This window comes from Helobdella robusta (genome assembly GCF_000326865.2).
Source record: "Helobdella robusta unplaced genomic scaffold HELROscaffold_84, whole genome shotgun sequence".
NCBI classification, from domain to species: Eukaryota; Metazoa; Annelida; class Clitellata; order Rhynchobdellida; family Glossiphoniidae; genus Helobdella; species Helobdella robusta.
In genome coordinates this window covers 363667-387557 of record NW_008705486.1, presented here as the reverse complement: position 1 = coordinate 387557, position 23891 = coordinate 363667, and the positions used below count along the sequence as shown (strand labels likewise).

The following is a 23891-nucleotide window of genomic DNA, read 5'->3' as shown; positions in this document are numbered from 1 at the left end:
TCATAAGTTACAAATTTTTAAAAAGAAAGAAAAGGAATAAAATAAATTTTTATTTACAAATAACATATAACACAAAGTCAAAAAATTAAAAACTGCGCCTTTTACCATCATTTATTTATTTACTATATTACATATTATAATATAATGGGTTAGAAGAGCAAAATGACGAAATTTACCTAGATTTGTTTGCTATTTTTTGGATTACCCAGTACCGATCTAAAATTTTTAAATATATTTAAATTATAATTAAATAATTATAATTAAATTAATTTACCAGTTTAATTTTAGTTTGGGGTTAGGCTTTATTATGTTTATTATTAATCTTTTAAAGTTTACTTTACAAACGAGTGATATGTGAACGTTAAACAATTAGATAAACTCCATGCGCATTCGAACCAATTTTAACTAAATTGCTGATGGGAACAGCTTTAATTAGTGACCAAAACTAATTTTATTCATTGTAAAACATGATAGAAAACATAGTGTCCCAACCTTCGTCGAAATCTTCATGTTGACAGGCGGAAAAGGAAAGAGTAAAGCAAAATGGATAATGAAGCGTAATATAAAAATTTGAAGAGCATAATTTTTACCATTCAAACAACCCTTGAAAAATAATTTCATCCAAAAATTTTTAAAATCTTACAAATTTATTTTTGTTTTGGAGTTATAATTTTAATGTTAAAATATAACAAAACGGTGCTCAAATTTTTTTCTAATTAAAATATATAGCTCATACCATATATTTAAAATACTTGTACATGCCTTTGAACCGCGCATATTTTTAATGCGCTTTAGAGTCTGGTCCATTGAATAGGATTAATTCGCGTCTCATGTGGATCAAGCTTCGCATAGAAAAGCAAACAATGATTATTTTTTCTGCATACGAACCACAGATAGGCGAATCAGAAGAGATGAAAAGTGCCTTCTGGGCTGCATTCTCGGAAACTATCTCAACAATACCAAAATCTGAAACAATCCTGATTGGAGGGGAACTCAATGGCCACGTTGGAGAGAAAACAGATGGTTATGACAGCGTACATGGTGGTTTGGCTATGGAGAACGGAATGAAGCTGGCAACCGCATTTTTGAGTTTGCTGAAAGTCACGGGTTTTGTTTACGGAACACATATTTTAGAAAGAGGTTGGAACATCTCATAACATACAAAAGTGGACCATCAGCCACGCAAATTGATTTCTTCGTTGTCAAGCAACAACACCGAAAGGTATTCAAAAACGTCAAAGTTATACCTGGCGAATCATGTGTCGTCCAACATAGACTCCTTGTGGCAGACCTGGTTGTCGAACTGTCAAAACATAAGTCAGAACAAATGCCTCAAGAATCAAAACGTGGAAGCTGAAAAGCAATATTCATCGAGAAAAATTTCAACAGATTGTCGCCACACAGTTCGACCACCAATCGCAAGCCAGTATAGATTGGAGTACATACAAAACCGTTTTGATAAACGCTGCAACTACAGTTTGTGGGGAAAACTGGTACAAAACGTCAGCATAAACGGGACACTTGATGGTGGAATGACAGTGTACAAAATGCAATAGCTGAAAAGAAAGCTGCATACAAGCAATGGCAAAAATCAAAGTCTGTTGATGACAATAAAATATTCCGTGAGAAGAACTATGCAAGACGTCAAGTTGCACTGGCTTGTAAAGATCAGTGCAGAGAGTGGCTCACTAAAAGCAAAGGTGAACAAATGAAATCTCTGTATCGTATAGCAAAACAAGCAAAGCGTACGAAAAAAGACATAGTAGGTGTCTCATGTATCAAAAATGACATGGTTCTTGAACAAGATGAGATCAAGCTACAGTGGAGAGAATACTTCAACCGTCTGTTAAACGAAATAAACTTCATCAATGTTAACTTTGACGCTCCACCCATCGAAGGTCCGATTCCAGACATCACTGTAGAGGAGCTTACAGAAGCTATGAAAGCTATGAAGGATGGAAAGGCAGCAGGGCTCTCTAGGCTCACAAATGACATTATCAAAACATCTGGTACTGCAGGTATCCAAACGTTACTACAACTTTGCCGTGAATTCAGGAGGAATTGCTCAATGCCGACAGAATGGAACTATAGCATGACAGTTCCGCTATGCAAAGGCAAAGGTGATCCATTGAACTGTTCATCATATTGGGGTATACGTCTGTTAGAACACTCCCTTAAAATTGTCGAGAAAATCATTGAGAAAAGATTAGCGTCGTGCATCACAATCGGAAATTATCAATTTGGTTTCCTAGCGGGGAAATCAACAATTGATGCAATTCACATCTATCGGCAACTGCAATAGAAGTACCTCGCAAAGCATCAACAACTATCACACATTTTTGTAGACCTTGAAAAAGCATTTGATCGAGTTTCCGTGAAGCAATCAGGTGGAGTCTACGTCGACAACTCATTCCAGAATATCTTGTATACGAATACTAAGACTCTTGTCAGCAAAACGGTTGAAAACACAGATGCATTTGATATCGGCGTTGGAGTTCACCAAGGCTTGACTCTCAGTCCATTGTTATTTATAACTGGGATGGAAGAAATTACAATACCAATACGCACTGGTGACATTTGGAATCTAATATATGCTGATCTGCAAGAGAAGTTATGGCAATGTTTCCACTTCTTTTGACATGACCGAAACACCGCAGAAGGTGTTGCCGGCGTTCGTCCTTTATATCATCTAAACCAGCACAACGCAGAATTTCGGTAGATTTAACATGCCCTTCATCTCTGGACCAGTCAAAAAATAGCTGGACAAAAATTTTTTACTTGGGTAATTTCATATTGAAATAAATAATTTATCTTTTAAGTTACAGAACCAATCAAAATTAAACCAGGTTTTACAAATTTTATAATTGATAAAATAAAAAAATGTGAAGATGTGTGATGTTATAATTGATAAAATAAAAAATGTATAGAAAATCCATCAAAATATTGCAAATGCTCTTTAATCCTTGATTTGATATTAATAAAGCCTCAAATAACGTATAATAGTAAAATTGGCAGGTTTTTTAAATTAAACTTTGTAAATTTAGTAGCATATGTTAGTTTATTCCTTGTGTATTTCACTATAAGCATTTTTCTTCAATTTTTTAATTTTATTGATGTTAAATGTTAAGCATAAACTAACAAACGTATTATTTGTGAAGATGACTTTATTTGATATGTTAACTATGGAGATGGTAATGAGGACATAGTTGCTTCAGAGGTGTTGGTTTTTTATGTTGTTGGTCTGAGAGTAGCTTGGAGGCATTCAATAGCTTATTTTTATACAAATAAATTATCATCTCACATGTTGAAAGATTCAATAGAGAAAGCCATTGATAAGTTACATAATGCTGGAGTTAGGGTAAACAACATTTGTTTTTCTTAAAAATATGTTAAAATTTTTATACATTATATTTAATTTTTAGGGCTGTCTCACAGGTAATGAATGGGTTGGCCACAAACGTTTCAGCATTAATAAGCTGTTACAAATTTCAACAAATATGCAGAAAATGCTTGATTTCAGCCAGCAGAAACATATTTAGCAAATCATCAAATCATCTCATCATACTAAAAGACAATGGACAATTGACATATGCCTCCAAAGAAGTATTAAAAGTAAAATGATACATTTATTTATTTTCTGGTAAAAGCAATAAATTTTAATGATTTTCAGATCTGCCAAGAATAAGAAAGATTATTAAAAATAAATAATTATTGTTTTAAGAAAAAACGTAATCGAAAGCAACATACTCCAACAATGTGTCAACGAAGATTTATTCAACATGGAAAATTATTTCAATGATGTACAGAATGCAAACCACTGTTATGAGTTAATAAAAAAAATAATAACATCATATACAAAATTAACACTTTTTAACTTAACTAAAGAGTTTTCTATCAACATGCAATCTTAATAAAAGAAAATTAAATAATAAAATGCAACAAAAATTATACAATTTAAATTTATTAAATCAATTTTTTTATTGAACTTTTACGGTGGTTCTAATAGACTACATTAAAAGCTAATTTTACAACCTTAGTTTTTATCTTATATATATATATGTATATATATTTCACTTTTTAAGATAGTTGAAATTTATGTAAATCAAATATTTTGCAGTTATATAACAAAAAATAAAACCGAAATAAAAAAGGTAAGACTGATCTAACTTTACTCATCACGAATAATTACTAATTGTAGCAAGATAGACGTTTTATAATTAACAAGCAAGAAATATAACAATTTACACATAAATATAATAATATACATGCTCATGATCTAGCACCTTCAGGGTTATTTTATAAATAGTAATGTTAATTAAAAATTATTAAATATTACATACCTATTCTATTAAAAATCAAGAGTTGTTCGTTTTAAATAATAGCCTAATGAATTTAATGTTAGTTTAAACTATTATTATGTTTTTAATATATTAATAATGTCAATTACAGTTGAAATAGTTGAAGAATTTGATTTTAACTTAAATTATTATATAATTCATTTAACATATTATTAAATAATATAAATCATAACATTTAAACAGAAAAAAAGATTGTTTGCTTTTACTACCAAAATACATTATAAAAACCTCCTGTGTGATTTAATTTGGTTTGGGTATGTTATGTTGAAAGCAAATATTCCTTTGTTTGTATTGTAAGCTTGGTAGTATATATTTTATTTATTGCTATCTTTGTTATATTTGTAATCTTTGGATTGTAAACCATAGAGGATTGTAAAAAGTTATCGAGTCTATGCTAAAAATCTACTGTAGAGGCTATATAAGAATTTGTGGATAGCAAAGGTTTCCAGCGAGGTTTGATTCGAATTTGTAATTGTGATTTATGTAGTGACTTGGAATAGTTTAGTGTTTCTATTACTGTTGGCATTTAAATAAACGTTCAACAAAGTTTGTTTGAAGTAACAATAGTTGTGTTCATCTATCGGAAATCTTGAATCTACGGAATAGCAATAACTTGACGATCGTTGGAAGCTAGAACACTGGTGTTGGAAATATAGAGATCTTTTGAAGTTGAAGGTTCTTTTGGATCTTTTGAAGGTTACAACAGTATAATTAATTTACACTCAAAATTAATAAGCTTAAAAATATTACAATTAAAAGAAAAATGGTTAGAATAAATAGGAGAAAATTATGAAAAAGGCCAAAATTTATAGACGGTGATTAAATTCAAAATGAACACTTTTATGAAGATGTAATATTGAAATGTAATAATATGTAACCAGTGTTGGACTTGCTTAAAATACCGGCCCACATCATCACTATTTTTGATTAAATTCAATTTATATATATATATTTATTTAGTTTCTATGATTATTTCATTCATTTAGATTTCAAAAGTATCACTTAAAGATGTACATGAATAATTTTAATCAATACACGTTTACATTTGTAATTATGCAATGAAAAAAGTTGATATAATGATGACTTGAATCTAGTTAATATATTGCTGCGGTAAAATTATGATGTAGATTAATGACCAGATATTTACAAATGCAGATGAGAATGCAACAATAAACTCTTTCAGAAATAATACAGAATATTATAAAGAGATTTTAAAAAAATGCATGTTTAAATTCAAATAAAAAATTTGATAACATTAAATGATTAGATATAAAGGCATACAAGTTAGATAAAGAAGGTCTTGAAAATAATTTTTCAATAATGGGGTATAATTTATATTTACAATTTTAAAAATTTTTTGTCGTCAGCATAATTTCAAAAACTAATTATGAAAGAAATAAAAAATTGAAGGCCTAAAATGTTTTGAATGAAAAATCAAATTCCAAAACAATGAAGAATTGAAATAATTGTTGATGCATTATTGTTTCAATTAAACGAATCAAATGTGAAAACTCAATTAGAAATGAAATATGATTGAAGTATGTATGTTAAAGTATGTTGAAATATTTTGAAAATAATGATTTCATAAATAACAAAATAAATGAAATATAAAATAATGAAGATGTTAGAGTGACGGGTTTTATGAAAACATAATGACCAAATAAAAAATACAGATTTTACCAATAGATAGCAAAAGATTTGTGGTTTTTGCGAAATGAAATGAACGTACATTTATATATGTTTTTGCAATAAGTCTAAGTAAACAAAATAATGATTATTTAATCCATTAAATGTATCTGTGATATATATTCTTTGAGATTTAATAAATCTTCATTGGCCAACCTTTTAAAAACATTTGAAACTACAGATTAAGTATTCATTTTTTGTTGCTCGGTTTCCATTTTTAATTGCCTCTATGTTACATGACACATCTGTTTATTAAATGTTAGGAATAGTTTATTAGTAGCCGTCAATGTTGTTAATGATTGTTAATGCATTGTTCTTATTGTTATTCAATAGTTATATATGTTTTCTTGTATACTGTTTTATGATGATGATATAAAAAAAGCATAAAGCAAAAATTTTTATAAATCAATTATTTTAATAACCTTGACGACACCACGGGAAGGAAAAACCAAACCACCGTCGTCCTTTAATATAAGTAGCTGTTGGTAAAACATGGCGACTCTACCTTTTTTTTCAACAAGTGCTAGCCAGCATTGATTACAATCTATCATCTGGGTTACTTTTCGAACCACCCATCCAGCAATATATGCCACTGCATTATCGATCATGGTTGACACTGTGTTTCGATTTAGAAACTCCAGTTCTAAAATAGCTTCCTCAAAAATATGTTGAAATTGTTCTTTGAGTATTTTAAATTCAGAATCTTCTTTAATTGTTCCTGTACATTGCCTGAAAAGTTAGATAATGATAAACATAAAATATCATCTAAAAGGTATGTATTTTTAATTTTTGAATAACCTGTTTTCCCAGGGACAATCCCACATCTGAAATAAACTCGTTTAAAGATGGTTTCCAACTGTTGTACATTGGGATTGTCAATGCATTTTTCTAAGTCAAATTATAATATACGAAGTTAAAGTGTTTGAAAAATTACTTTAAAAATTTTCAAACCTGCACTTCTGATAAAGTTGAAGAACAACTCCAAATGATCCTGATTGAATTTGTACGTTAGAATAAATTTTTGGGTTGGAAGCAATGATACAATTTCAACAGAAAATGTATAGTGAAAAAATAGTTTCTAATTTATAAAATTTTCTTACAGGAATTTACAACCAATCTTGAGTTCGGTTCATCATTGATTTCTTTAAGTTTTTTTAATTTTTTCTTTAAATGCCTGAACATTTAATTTATATCTCTTTATTCTTCTATTGCAGCTGTATAACACTTTCCTTGTTTTAGTCAATGTCGTACTTAATTGATTAGCTTTCCTTTTCAAACTTCTCGGCATCAAAGCATCAATACCAGTCTGTTACATTTCAAGATTTCAAGTATATATTCCAAAAATTTCATAAAGTAATTTTTTAAATGGCAAATCAGTTTTTTGAAATAGAAGCATCAATGAATGCAAGCCATATTAAAAATTTCTTTAGATAACTATTTGTATTTGAGAGTTGCAGAAAGTTTAATAAATTTTATTTGTTACGTATATTATGTTATAACCTGTCAAACATACAAAGCAATTTAACAGCAGATGCTGATGGTTTTTCAACTGGCTGCGATGATGTTGATGGTAAATGAAATGTTAAATTATTAAAGTTTTATTAACACTGGACGTTTTTGAATATATGTTATTATTTGCAAGGCATCTAATTAATATCTTTAAGGTGATAACTCCGGTCAGAACGACAAGACAAATGTTTAATTATATTTATCTTATACATAAAACATAAACATGCTTCTTATTTTTTAATATAAATATAACAAAACTTAACGCAAAGCAAATTTTTAAAAATATTTAATAAAAACTGAAATTTGTAATACTTGGTGGCTTAAAATGTAACACAATCTTGATAATATATAAATACAAAAATACGAACCAAATTTACACTTGACATCACATCAGTTATTAACGTTGCAGAAATATTATCGGAAACTAACTTTACATCAGAAGAAGGCCAAAAATACAAAATGTTTAAATTATAATAAAAGCAGGTTATTGTTTACAAAACTTCAAAAATTAAAATAAGTTTATTTTTGGTATATAATAAATCATAACATAAATAAAGAACACTTCAGAAAAATTATCATGACAACAATATCTTAATTTCAAAATTATAACTTTAAAAACATTTAAATTATACAACAGAAACTTGAAATGATTGGAATAAATATACGTAACACTAACCTTGTCAAATATCGTTGGAAAAACATCTTTTTGAAGAAAAATTTTCAAACCAACTTTATGAAAACTTTCTGGTGTAAAATGGTTGCTACAAATTAATTATTAAAATCTTTTTTCATCCTTATTGTCAATGTATTTTTTAATGAGGTTTTCCATTACATTCTCTTAATATCATTCTTTGGCAGTCTGAATTTAAATTTAACTTAATTAATATCAGCACAAATTATTTATACAACTTTGAGTTAACATTATTTATTATGTTACTAATATTATTTATTACTATTATATTATATTATTATATATAATTGTTTGCTGATTATTATAATTATATTGTATAGTGTTATACTTTATAGCTATAGTATAGTTTAGTCTAAATTAAATTAACCTGTGTAAAGTAACATTTTCATTTAAATAAGATGAGTGGCATTTTATAATGAACACTGGCATTTTGATTCGGTTGAGAATTGGTGTCTGTCAAATCAAATACTAAGCAAATATTTTCTAATTAAAATGTTTTATTGTTTTTAATATTATTTTGACAAGTTAAGAATTAAGATTCTCTAATAGTTTAATCTCAATGTCATGTCATGTGTACTTAACTACTTATGTGTATAATGTTTATGTATGTATGTATTATNGTATGTATGTAGTAAGAATGTAAAATGTATAAAACGAAATGTATAAATGCAGAAAATTATACTAATCCCTTTTCTTTTTTAAATGTACTAAATATAGTATATAATATATAAAATGCAATACGAAATCGAATTTAAAAAAGAAACGAGACAAAAGCTCGGCTAGCGATAGTTTCAGAATAGACGATTAATTAAAGACGCTGATGAAGACAACGACAATGCTTGAACCATAGAATAAAAAACAATCTTTGTTATAAATTTTTTTTTGTGCTATATCCATGAAACCAGCACTTATACATAAACTAATAACATATACTGGAAGTGGATAATTATCGCTCACTACACCATGTAAGTACTCGTTTCATAAATTAAAATATTTCAATGTAGTAAATATAAACATAATTTTTAACGGAATATGACACTATTAAATATAACGACAACAACGAAATACGTACGTTTGAGCACAAAATTTTTCGTCCAAAAATTATTGTTCTACGGATAAAGGAACACGCAATCCAAATTTTTTTTGGTGAAAACTTTGGCTCTGCATTTCGCTTTTAAGTTAGTGTAATGATAGTGATGTTATTTTTTTAAAACAGATAAAAAAATTTAAATTTTATGTTGTCTCTATAAATTGTAACATGGTTCTTTAAACACGCTTGTGATATAATAAATTAGGGCCGATTTATTTGACAGGGCCTAAGGCTATAGCTTTATTAGTCTAATGGTTAATCCGGCACTTTAGCCAACTTGTCATAACCACCAGAACGATAGTATAATATGAATCGGTAATTTGAATAGGGTAACATCAATGGATTTTATTTCAATATGTGAATATTTTGATGGAGTGTTTATATTTTTATATGAAACTGAATCTTTTATGATGAAAGCCACACCGTATTTCATGATTTTTTCTAACAAAAGCTTAGCCAAGCGGTATCTCTGCATAGATGATTAGATCTATATCTGAGTTAAGATGTACATTAACTATGTCATTTATGTGTATATTGAAAAGAAGTGGTCCGAGGACACTACCTTGTGGAACTCCGCTTAAAATTGGTAGTTTGTTAAAGTTTTTATTTTTTATTGTAACATATTGTAGACGGTTTTCTAGATATGTTTTTTTATAAGATTTAGTGGTAAGCTCCTAATTCCATAGTGCTCTAATTTATATAATAAAATGTCAATATTAATACTAAAGCTGTTATAAAAGGAGATCATGCTGCCAACTTGGAAAGTCATTTGAAACGTAACCATGATGAGGAGTTTGAAAGTGTTCAGCAAAGGAAAAAGTTAAAGTATGATGAAAAAACAGCTATTGCCACCAATCACCCAGATAATCTTATAGAAACACTAGACTACACAATTTCAAAATTTAAAGAGCTGAAAATCAAAAGGCCAATATGAGATTGCCCAACCAAATGGAACAGTACATACAATATGATGACATCATGATTACATTGCAAACAGTTTAATTTAACCTTAGCAGAAAAAAAAGTAGCATCGATTACTATTTTTCTGAAGACAAATGGGAAAAACTTAATTTATTAGCTACTGCACTCCATCCTTTATTTGAGACAACATTGAAGCAATTGACACTGAGTGATTTTTATGGTGTTTGGTTGGAATGCAAACTAAAATTGAATAATCTGAAAAATTTTTTTGAAGAGACTTCATCAAAAAAGTTGTTATTAAACAATGAAAGCTTGTTGGGATCCCTTTATTTAGATCCAAGATTTCAAATATTGTTATCTCAGTCAAAAAAATGCATGCAGTGCAACATCTAAAGTTACTTTGGAATAAACTAGTGTTTTTAGAAAAATTTGAATTAAAACTTATAGCTCCTTTAGATGTTACATCAAGTAAGTTAATTGATGAGCCTTTGGATGAATTTGAAGAGTTTCTAAAAAAGGAGGAAGAAATAGAGGAAGAAATAATAAGTGTTAATAAGTTTTTTCAAATGTCTAGTAATGTTGATATAGAATATTTTTTAAAAGAGTTGGAAAATGTGCAGAGGTTAGACAAAAAAAATATATTTTTCTGTTTTGGGGGGATATAAATAAGATAAGAAATAAATAAGAAAGATAAATATCCTCAGTTATACAAAGTAGCAAAGGTAGTGCTTGGAGTTTTTCTGGATTAAAATTTATCCTCAAAGACTGCAGAAGTGGTTTAAATGAAAACATTCTAGAAGATATATTAAAAATCAGAGGAAATTTTTATCTTTTTTGAAACAATCTTATATTTATATTAGTGATTTCAAAATATCTTTATAATGATTGGTTTAATTTGTTGAAAAAATATTAGAAACGTTTCTTTTTATAATGACAAAATTTAATAATCATTTTTATTTTTGATTTCTTATTATTCACAATCTAAAATTTAATTCAAATTTGCATTGTGGTGATAGTTAGATGTCCGTTAAATACGTTTAAGGAACTATGCTTGAAAAAATGTGGTGATAGTTGGATGCATGGAATTATATAATTCAATTAATAATTATTATTAATTATAATAATAATAATAATGATGATAAATATAATAATAATAAATTATTAATAATTGTTATTAATAATTAATATTAATTATTAACTCAATGGTTGGATGTCAGTTACATGGGTTTAAATAACTATGCTTGAAAAAATTAAGTTTTGGAGCAAAACCGAAAACCAAAAATCCGAAATTATTTCAGGAACAAAAACCGAACCGAAACTCTGGAATATATTCTACATATACGATTTAACACTTTCATACATTTTGATTTTATTTTGGTGATATGGCTTTCGAAGTTTAATTTTTGATTTTTTATATGTTATCAAGGAATTTTGAAAGAACAAATTTTGTTATTGTTTATTGCGTTTTCGTGAAAATATCGTTACTTTTGTTTTTCGGGTGAAAATTTTAAGTCTTTTCTTTTGGACCAATTTTCTTGGTTGAATAAAATTTCATTTATCTTTTTTTCTTTTTTTGTAAATCTTTAACTTTTTGTTTTTAATGGAAAATTGTTAGATCATCCATATGTAATAAAGTTAGCACATCGTTTGGTCAAATTTCAGCATCTGACTCTATATTATATATAAATAGAAGATCATTGGTGATAAAATGCTTCCTTGAGGAATTTCAATTTCAGTATTTAATTTATTTGAATATTGTTATTTATTTTAACTTTATAAAAATCTTCACCAATGATCTTCTATATAAATAGAAGATCATTGGTGATAAAATGCTTCCTTGAGGAATTTCAATTTCAGTATTTAATTTATTTGAATAATGTTATTTATTTTAACTTTATAGCCCTATAAGATCGATTCGATAAAAATTTTTTAACGAATGATGAATGATATCCTCTTAGTCTGACGTTTTGCAATTTTTTTTATATACTATACCTCCAAACATATAACTAGAAAAATTTTTCGATGTCAAATAATTACAATTATTTCATCTTTATTTTCTAAAGCATGCAACGTTTTCAATGGTTTTCAATCATCCTTTGGTATCTCCAGTTTTTTTGATTGCTAAGAACTCTGGATTTAATTGATTTTCAGAAAATATTTTTTAAAAACTGAGAGCTAAATGGTTTAAATTTTCTTGGTCGTTTTCAAATTTTTTATTGTTAAATTTTTCGATGGTTTGTTTTATCCAATTGTTTTTATTGCGTCGATCATTTATTAAATTTCATTTAAAGGCAGATTAACAATTCTTGTCTAATTAGCATTTTTTCTCTTGAAAAATATTACTTTCAAGGCCGGCTTTAGGCATAGGCAAACTAGGCAGTCGCCTAAGGCCTTCGATTTTTAGAGGCCTCGCAATGCAGATTAAAACAACTTTTTTTAAAAAAAATTCTACTTCCATGAATTAATTTTAAATACCCAACTGTTTTATTTTTTAATTAATCGCAGTATTATGCAGCACAAATTTATCATAAAACAAACGTATTCAGGTTGAAATTATTTTAAATGTGTATAATTTTCTTGTGCACATTTTTTAAAAATGTCACTTGGGGCCACCAAATTTTCTTTGCTTAGAACCTCCTTTTATCTACAGCCGGTCCTGTTACTTTTGACGTTTTCAACAAAATTCATCCAGCGGTGTTATTTTTCTTGTCTTAACCCGGGCATCGAACTGGAACTGAACCGTAACCGAAAACCGTTGAAAACCGTAATTTTGCTCGGAACAAAAACCGTAACCGAACCGAAATATTGTTTGCTAGTTAAACCGAAACCGAAAACAGTAACGAAATAAATAATGGTTCGATGCTAAAAATTAAAAAAAATTTTTTTGACAAATTCAGAAAAAAAATATTTAGATAATATTTCGTCTTTTGAAATTCTATTAATTTTTATCATCTTTAAAAATTTGTTATCTTTTTTTTCGTTTGTTTTTCCGACTGACCTCGCCGATAATTGAGTAAGAATTGCCACGTGAATACCAGCTACACAAACGAGCCTGGAAATATCTGTTTTTTATATTAAAATTTATCTTCAGAGACTGCAAATGTGGTTTTAATAAAAACATTTAATAAGATAAATTAATTATCAGATAAAATTTTCATCTTTTTTGAAACAATCTTATATTTATATGACTGATTTCAAACTATCTTTTTAATGATTGTTTTAATTTGTTGAATAAAAAATATTAGAAGTGTTTTATACTGACAACTTTTAAAAATCATTTTTGTTATTGATTTCTTATTATTCACAATCTAAAATTTAATTCAAATTGACATTGTGGTGATAGTTGGATGTCCGTATGTCTGTTACATGCGTTTAAGGAACTATGCTTGAAAAAATTAGGTTTCGGAGCGAAACCGAAAACAAAAAAAAAACCGATGTTATTTCAGGAACGAAAACAAGAACCGAACTGAAATTCGTTTGGCTGATTGAACCGAAACCGTAAACCGAAACGAAGAAGTATTACAGTTCTGTTCCCTGGTCTTAACACTGCGGAATGTTGCTTTCAGATTTTATATTCTCTGTTTTGAATTGGATTATTTTTAAAAACAAATTGACTAAATTGAGATTCTAACCGGAGTGGCTCTAAGCAGCGATTAGTGTTTGTGGCACTATAATTTCTGTTATTTTATGTCATATATTGCTATTCTATATTTTTTATAGTACCATAGAATAAGTTGAATATTTTTGTTTACTTTCACTAAGGGTGTAGTTTGTTTCAAAAAAGACAAAATTATTTTTGTCTATTTATTCATTGAATATTTTTCTATGATTTTAAATTTACTTATTTCTTCATTACATAGGTTACAAAAAATTTTCAATTTGTTCTTTGGTAGTTGAATCTCATTAATTTATCAATTTATTGACGCAGTTGAATTTAAATAGAATTGCGATTATAATGGTCGCTTCCGTATTTTTCGTCTTTTTTCAATTGTACTCTAGTATATAGAAGGTGATGCCAAAACTAAATCTATAGCTAAATCTTTGTCCGAATTTGAAAATGCGTTGGGCCTAATTGATTGATCTGACAAATGTTGTTGTAATTAATTTTTCTATTTCTTTTCCGCGGACGTTACATTACTATTAAATCTACTACTTCTAAAGCAACTATTACTACTACCACAATTACAACTACCACTACTAATACAACGACTATTACGTACTATCACTACAACTACTACTACTTCTTATCTTCTTATATAGCCGCTAAAACAACTATCAATGCTACTTCTACTACTACTACTACTACTACTACTACTAATAATAATAATAATACAACTTGAAAAAATAAAATACACACATATGCACAAATTGTTTTAGTCTTGTGTTAATTAGCGCCCTGACAGCAAATAACCATTAAAATTTATCTCATAGCAAACTAATCTACTACTACTACTACTACTACTACTATTACTACTACTACTACATTACATCTACTACCACTATTATTTTGTAAAATAACAAAATATTTACTGTCAGAAAATTTTTTAAATAAATTAAAACCGAACCATGTAAATATATTTTGATACATCGTGTTAACTATAATTTTGCGATGAATAAATATTATTTAATAATTTTATAAGCAAACAATATTGTGTCGATTGGTGTAAAATAACAAAATATTTACTGTCAGAATATTTTTTAAATAAATTAAAACCGAGACACGGTTTTAACACCTGTTGTAAAAATGTCAATCAGTAAATATATTTTGATACAGTGTGTTAACTATAATTTTGCGAATAATAAATATATTTGATAATTTTTTAAGCATACAATATTGTGTCAGTTGGTGTAAAATAAATATATTTTGATACATCGTGTTAACTATAATTTTGCGATGAATAAATATTATTTAATAATTTTATAGGCATACAATATTGTGTCGATTGGTGTAAAATAACAAAATATTTACTGTCAGAATATTTTTTAAATAAATTAAAACCGACACACGGTTTTAACAACTGTTGTAAAATTGTCATTTAGTAAATATATTTTGATACAGCGTGTTAACTATAATTTTGCGATGAATAAATATATGTAATAATTTTTTAAGCATACAATATCGTAACGATTGGTGTAAAATAACAAAATATTTACTGTCAGAATATTTTTTAAATGATTTAAAAACACTGAATTTTTTTAACGAAATTCGTTCGCTAACATTTATTCGATCAAATAAAATTAAAATTTTTTTTTAAGTTAAAACACGTGTTTTTAAATTTCCATGTGCATCATTCAATAATGATTTCTTTAACTTCTTAAATTTCTCCATTTCAATTCAAAAGTCTTTCGGCACACCATATTTATATGTCGTTGATCGTGAAATTTGAAAATCACTTTCATGAAACTTGTGTTACGGACGTTTAATTCAATCACGTTTTCAGTCGAACGAGAGTAGGATAAACAACGTAGCGAGGAAACGATGGTCCGGGAATCTTTTTTTCTTTCGAATGTTAGTGTTATATTTAGATTTATATCATGTTGCATTGTGTTAGGCTGTTCGCTATTTGCGTTTTTTTAGAATTAAGCATTGTTCGCAAAGGTATACTACTTTTCTGACTAAGCATGCAATTAATTTTGTGAGATAAGCAGGGAAGTGACAAAATATACAAGCTTAAAAATAAACTTAGATTAATAACAATAAAAATTAGAGTGCTTATATCATGTATTTAGAATGTTAAACATTTAATTAAATTAATTTATTTCGCTTTTTAGCAGGGCTTCGAACTATTTTTTTTCGTTCCGGTTTTCGGTTTCAGTTCGACTAACAAAATATATTTCGGTTCAGTTCCGGTTTTCGTTCCAGATAAAATTTCGGTTCGGTTCCGGTTATCGGTTCAGTTCCGGGAAACGTTTTTGCCCATCAAAGTTATTAAATTTAGTAAATGGTCATCACAATCCTACTGGCGCAAATTTGTAAAGCAAAGTAAAGAACGCTTATAAAATGATGTAAAATTATTGATAGGAAGCCAAATTAATTTTCAATTTTAATAAAAAATTTTAAATTAAAAATTCTGTAACAAATAATTCTGAATGCAATAATCACGAAACTTAGCGAAAAAAAATTAATTATCTTCCAGACAAGAAATGAAAAGTGAATTTCTTTGACATTACGTGGTGGAGCGCACTAATAAATTTTGCGGGCAAATATATTTAATTAATTATATTTAATTGTGTTTTTGTAAATATTGCCGGTATCGTGTGTATCAGATATTCTAGTTATTGATATACAACAACAACAACAACACACGTTTAGACGGCATTTTCCCGGAGATCGGAGGTTGCCGTTTGGCTACCTATGATGAAACCGAAATACCCCTCGACGCCATCCACATCTGTCACTCGCCTCAGTATCACCAACCCCGCTTTCACCCTGTCCTTCTCTACCTGCTCTCTCCATCCCAATCGCGGACGACCCCTTCCTACCACTCCTTCAACCTCGAACTCCAACACTCGCCTAATCCCGACCCTTTCATCCCTTCTCAACACATGTCCATACCACCGCAATCTCGATCTCCTTATCAATGTCACAATGTCCTCATTCAGTCCCATCATTGACATCAGCTCTGTACTACTCCTATCCTTCACTTTAACCCCACACACCATCCTCACCATAGCTCTTTCAGCCCTCTGCAGTACACTTTCCTCCTCTCTCCTCAACACCCAAGTTTCACCACCATATACCTTCGCTGCTCTCACACATGCTTTATATACCCTCCCTTTCATCTTCACTGACCATTTCTTTCCACACAGTACCCCACCCAGTTCCCTAAATTTCATCCATCCCACACTATTCATCCCATCCATTCTAGTTATTGATATATCATTGTTAATTAAATTTCAACTCATTAAGAAACTATTAGTCATCAATTTTTTAAGTTTCTAAATATACAAAAAAATGTGTTCAAATATTTTTTTAACCAGCAAATGGAAACAAAGTATAAAAATGCATAACATTTCTCAGAAAACAAAAGTATATATTTATATACAATGATCAAAACAGATGAAAATTTCCTCTAATTAATAAAATGTCTTCTATTTATAGAAGTGCTCGTTATAAAAAATATATTAACAGCTTCGAACCGGAACGTTATTTTTTTCATTCCGGTTTTCGGTTTCGGTTCGGCAAGCAAAAAATATTTTGGTTCAGTTCCGAGTTTCGTTCCGGCTAAAATATCGGTTTTTTCCGGTTTTCGGTTTCGGTTCTGTTCCGGTTCGAAGCCCTGCTTTTTAGCACTTTTAAAATTAATGAAAGCTGAGATGCTATAAGGCGTGAGGAATCCAATTGAATTGCCACGTAAAGAGAAGAAATTAGAGATCAAGTGCGATCATCTTCAAAATTTTGATGTACCAGCTACACAAGTGAGCCTGGAAACATCTGTTTTTAGATTAAAATTTTTCCTTAGAGACTGCAGAAGTAGTTTCAATAAAAACATTTTTATAAGATATATTAATAATCAGAGGAAATTTTAATCTTTTTTGAAACAAAAATATCTTTGTAATGATTGTTTTAATTTGTTGAAAAAAGTATTAACGTTTCCTTTTGTATTGACAACTTTTAAAAATCATTTTTGTTATTGATTTCTTATTATTCACATCTAAAATTTAATTCAAATTGACATTGTGGTGATAATTGGATGTCCGTTATATGTGTTTAAGGAACTATGCTTAAAAAAATTAAGTTTCGGAGGGAAACAAAAAAAAACCGATATTATTTCATGAACGAAAACCGAAACCGAACCGAAATTTGTTTGGCTGATTGAACCAAAACCGTAAACCGAAACGGAAAAAATTACGGTTCGATGCCCTGGCGAAAAGTGAACTTAAATTATTAGAGAAAATATGCACTGATAAATTTGGTTAATAAAATTTGCAGTGTGTCAGGGTTAGGCAGAAAAGTATACTTTTTCCAAAAAAGGTGAAAGCTCTTCCTAGGTTCGGAAAAATCAACAACACGTCACAAACATCAAAGCATATGATAGGTGGTGATAGAGTTTGTGGTATAATCAATTCAAACCCAGTCATTACATGCACATCGAAACAGCACCAGGCGACCTTAACCATTAGGCCATCACACTGCCCAAAAATTAGTTCATTAAATGTATTGAGAACTATGTTACATGCTCACACTTTAAAATTAACAAATTTGAACTTAAATTATGCATCAAAAATTGCTGTCAATAGTAATTAATTAGTAAGTCAAACATAGGTGTGAGTCTGAGAAGCTTGTGCTGAATTGTGCATAGCAATTTTTAAGCATAATTTAATTTGTAATTTCGTAGTGTGAGCAAAAAAACATGGTTTCAACTTTTTCACAAGTAAGGATTAATAATTTAGTGAAATAATTAACATTTATTAATTTAGAGGTACATGTAGCTAGCCTTGAGTATGTTGAGTATGAGCAGTAAGTCATACGAAAAATTTCTGACTCTGGTCATTGAATGCTTACAAATTACAAAGCTATTTATGTGTGTTGACTATAAGCATGGTTATGGTAGAAACAATAATCAATATTTAATATCTTTATTTGAAAAAATTTGGCAATTATTTTTTTTTCAAATATTTATGATCAGTTACAATGCAAAGTGCCTGCATAACAATTTGGTTTGCCATTTAAAATAATAATTTTAATAGTTTTCAGTTTATTTTATATGGTGATTTTTTTGTTTACAATAAAAAAATGTTGGTTAATTTAATTTTTATGCTTTCTTTTCAATAAATTATGCAGATTTATAAAAATCTGGCAATGACAATTGTAATATTTTTATCAAAATTTTATTAATGGTCAGTACTCCATTGCATTTTCTGTGCATAGCGATTATTAAATGCTTTTTCCACCCTGTGCACAATGCGCTGGTCACATTTAGCAATAAAATATGGCTATGTTCTACTCCATGCACACAAATGAATGCTGATGCTATTTTATGTAATTATATAATCAAATTTGGACAAAGTTGATATGCCTCTCCTCAATTTGCTTTGGGTTAAAAGGACTTTCTAGGTAAAATTTAATATAAGTTGCTTCATTTGAGCTGTCTGTATTCGACATAGATGGGTAGTTTTACCAGCTATAAACAGTTAACTAGTAGTTACTAAATACTCAGTAGTAGTTAAGTTGTAGTTTGCAGCTACTTTTTTCGAGTAAGTATATAATTACTAGTTAACAATTTATAAATTGTTACTAACTATTATAGTTAACTACTTTTTTTAACTACTTGAACATTTTTTTACAGAATAAGTTTTTAAATTATTATTATCTTGAATATTTATCTTTGTTATATTTGCTATATTTGTAATTCTTGGATTTTAAGAATCTCTTGTATTAAGCAAGGTTAATAGCAAGATTTTGTAGCGAGGTTGAAGTTTTGATTTATGTAGTTGCAATGTGAATTATTGGCGACCGTGCAACATCAAACGTATTTCTAGGAATAGTGAATAATTTAGTGTTACTACCTTTGTTGGCATTTGAAAAAACGTTTGAATATGACAAAAATTTTAAATTTGGTAATTTTTTTTCACCTAACCTCCAACATTTTTGTATGTTTAAATCTTTTTAAAATTTTTTTAATTTTTTTCATTTTATTTTTAATATATATTCTTAAATAGTACATAAAAATGGAAGATATTGTTGTAACCCTTGACTCTCGTAACTACCGACACTAATGTTATAACCTCAATGATTTCTATATTTCTAACACCAGTGTTTTAGCTTCTAGCGATTGTCAAGTGTTCGTTATTCGTAGATGCAAGATTTCCTATAGATAAACACAACTGCTTCAAACGCAAACTTTGTTGAACGTTTATTTGAATACCAACAGTAATAGAAACAATAAACTAATCCAAGTAACTACATAAATCACATTTACGACTTTGCTTTCTCTGCTGGAAAACCTGACTTGTAAACCCCACTGCGTAGGACGTAAATATAGCCGATTTTTAGCATAAATACAATTTTACAGTCTTTCCAAAGATTACAAATATAGCAAAGATAACAATAATCAAATAATTATTATAACGCAATTCGATCATTCCCGCGGTTTTAACAATATAATAGCTGAATTAAGATTTAAGGGTTTAAAATTTATCAAAGTTTTGGAAAGAATCAATTTAATGGTAGAAAGAGATGTTTAAATAACTTCTATTTTAAACAATTGAAATATCTTCATAACATTTATTTTCTATCAAGAACAAAGTTCGGAAACATTTACTTTTCAGACCGGGAAAATGGACTGCAGATGAAGTTGGTTGCTACCTCATTATATATATATATATATATTTTTATAATATTTTATAAATTCTACCAAATGTTTGGCGTTACTATGTTTGTAGTTTGTTTTTTCAATTTTTCTCACTAAAGTTTTTTTGTGAACGTTTAGTTTATTAAAATTCAAAATAAACTTATTTTCCGACGACCAGCCAATAAAGAAACCTGACACCTAATTTCCATCTAAGATCACTTTGACAAAGTCAATCTCTACTTTGACAAAGTCAATATTTCCCTATATAAATAGCAGAAAGCACTGATGATGATTCATTCGGAATCGAAATATGGCCTTATTTGCAGCATGAATTCGGAAAATTGTAAAAATTATGGTCTATTACCAACAATTATATATATGTATATATATATGTATATATATATGTATATACATATGTATATATATATATATATGTATATATATATATGTATATATATATATATGTATATATATATTTAGTTAGGTATAAGGCCATTACGTATATAAGTTTCATTAAATTCTATCGCTATGGTGTTATTTATTAATTTGAATTTCTCTATTTTTCTAATAATAAATTTTATTTTATTATTTAGTTTATTAATTAAATTAACAAAATATTTTATATTAATCATTTTATTGCTATTAATTAAAAAATAACAATTTTATTAATATGTTGTTTTTAAATTAATAGCAATAAAATGATTATTATAAAACATTTTGTTAATTCAATTAATAAACTAATTAATAAATTACAATTTATTATTAGAATAATAGAAAAATTCAAATTATTAAATAATACTTTAGCGATAGAATTTAATGAAACTTATATATATATAATAATATATATATATGTATATCAATTAATCAGTAGATTGATTGATTGATGCATATTTCATTAAATTAGTATGCCCACTTTGCGCTCAAAAGTTTTTTGATAAGAACTTCAACACCACGTAGTATGGTCAAATACTCTTTTGCTGTTCTCTCAATATTATAATATCTCCCCACTGCGTATGAGTGTGGCCCGCTTTGGAGATGGCACAACACAAGGACATAGCTACTTGCCTAGATTCGGCTCACCTTATGTCAATCAGGCTAATGGTGTCAATTGTAGACTACCGACATCCGTAGTGACGTAGTTGGCGGCTTTGTTTGATACTGATGTTTAGCTTTTCAATGTGCCCATCCATGTATGCAGATATAATATTTTGACAATTATTATTCACGTATATGTATTGTACTACAATATTTGTACACGCTAACTCTCTACGATATTAACGCTATAACACGATATAGACGCAATATTAGCGTTATATACCAACTCCTATCTTTAAACACCTCTCTCTATTGGTTTTAAAACTTTATAAAAATTGTTGATATTTAAAATTCAACTATAAATACGTTTAATTATTTAATTTTATGTCCTATTTTATGTTTAACCATATTTTAAGGGTACGTTACACTAATACGCTATTATTATCATCATCAACATTTAATATATAATCTAATTTATATAGTGGGCATTCAAATTTGATGAAATATATATACATATATATATATATATATATATGTGTGTGTGTGTGTGTATGTGTGTGTGTTTTTGTTTTTGATGGCATATAATAATTTGGGGATAGTTTTTTTTAAATCCGGACACCCATCCTGACGATAACCACCAGTTATAAGCGGTGGGCTTAGCTTTTTGCTCAAAAGCACGCAAGGCAGCGTGGATGCAGTTATGCCCAGGACTGCATGCCCATGCAGTGTCATGCCCAAGACTGATGGAAATGATACTGAATGAAATGTATACAACTGATTGTCTAAATTTGGCGCAAAAAGTTGATGGCAAAGAAAACAACGTCCTACCTCGGGGAACCGGGCTCTGGACGCTAAACGAAGATTGATTGATTGATTGATCGTAGGGGTAGTGTCACGCCGCATCAATATAAAGGCAAGGAGATGCCATTTATTCCAGGCTGCACGTATGCGTGCTCGAACGGCAGCTTCGGCAGTTCCAGTACAATAATATGTTTGTGACACCACTGGTTACACTGATGACACTTGATTGAATTGTTACCTACGCCAGCTTTACAAACTGAACAGGGCCATCGTCCAGTAGCTGTGGATTGGATGGGTTCACCAGTGTTCATTGCTTTGGTTTTGCTGATGTTGACTTTGAATCTATGATCGGCGAGTCTGGTGTTCCAATCTTCAAATATCTGTGCTGCATTCTGCTCAGACGTGGCTGTTAAAACGATATCATCAGCATATACTAGATTCCAAATGTCACCAGTGCGTATCGGTTTTGTGATTTCTTCCATCACACTTATAAATAACAGTGGACTGAGAATCGAGCCTTGGTGAACTCCAACGCCGATGTCAAATGCATCTGTGTTTCCAACCGTTGTGCTGACAAGAGTCTTAGTATTCGTATACATTTCCATCACAAGTCGAACAAAATATTCTGGTATGAGTTGTCGACGTAGACTCCACCTGATAGCTTCACGGGGAACTCGATCAAATGCTTTTTCAAGGTCTACAAAAATGTGTGATAGTTGTTGATGCTTTGCGAGGTACTTCTCTTGCAGTTGCCGAAGGATGTGAATTGCATCAATTGTTGATTTCCCCGCTAGAAAACCAAATTGATAATTTCCGATTGTGATGCACAACGTTAATCTTCTCTCAATGATTTTCTCTACAATTTTCAGGGAGTGTTCTAACAGACATATACAACGATATGATGAACAGTTCAATGGATCACCTTTGCTTTTGTATAGAGGTTTCACGGCAAAGTTGTAGTAACGTTTGGATACCTGCAGTACCAGATGCTTTGATAATGTCATTTGTGAGTCCAGAGGGCCCTGCTGCCTGTCCATCCTTCATAGCTTTCAGAGCTTCTGTAAGCTCTTTTACAGTGATGTCTGCAATCGGACCTTGGATGGTGGAGCGTCAATGTTGACATTGATGGGATTTGTTTCATTTAACACACGGTTGAAGTATTCTCTGCACTCTAGCTTGATCTCATTTTGTTCAAGAACCATCTCATTTTTGTCATTTTTAATACATGAGGCACCAACTATGTCTTTTTTCGTACGCTTTGCTTGTTTTGCTATACGATACAGAGATTTCATTTGTTCACCTTTGCTTTTAGTGAGCCATCCTCTGCACTGATCTGTCCGAGCCAGTGTAACTTGACGTCTTGCATAGTTGTTCTTCTCACGGAAAATTTTATGGTCATCAACAAAATTTGATTTTTGCCATTGCTTGTATGCAGCTTTCTTTTCAGCTATTGCATTATGTACACTGTCATTCCACCACCAAGTGTCACGTTCATGCTGACGTTT

At 29.3% G+C, this 23891-nt stretch overlaps 1 protein-coding gene across 1 annotated transcript; it reads right to left on the bottom strand.

Annotated features, from left to right (window-relative positions):
* Positions 1 to 4953: 4953 nt before the first annotated feature.
* Positions 4954 to 8627, bottom strand: HELRODRAFT_182313 (hypothetical protein; the record flags this gene model as incomplete). The annotated part of the gene is made up of 5 exons (XM_009032590.1): positions 4954 to 5045; positions 6550 to 6773; positions 7545 to 7597; positions 8230 to 8297; positions 8612 to 8627. The coding sequence occupies 5 exons, from the start codon at positions 8625 to 8627 to the stop codon at positions 4954 to 4956; spliced, it is 453 nt and encodes a 150-aa protein (XP_009030838.1).
* Between the last annotated feature and the right edge of the window lie 15264 nt (positions 8628 to 23891).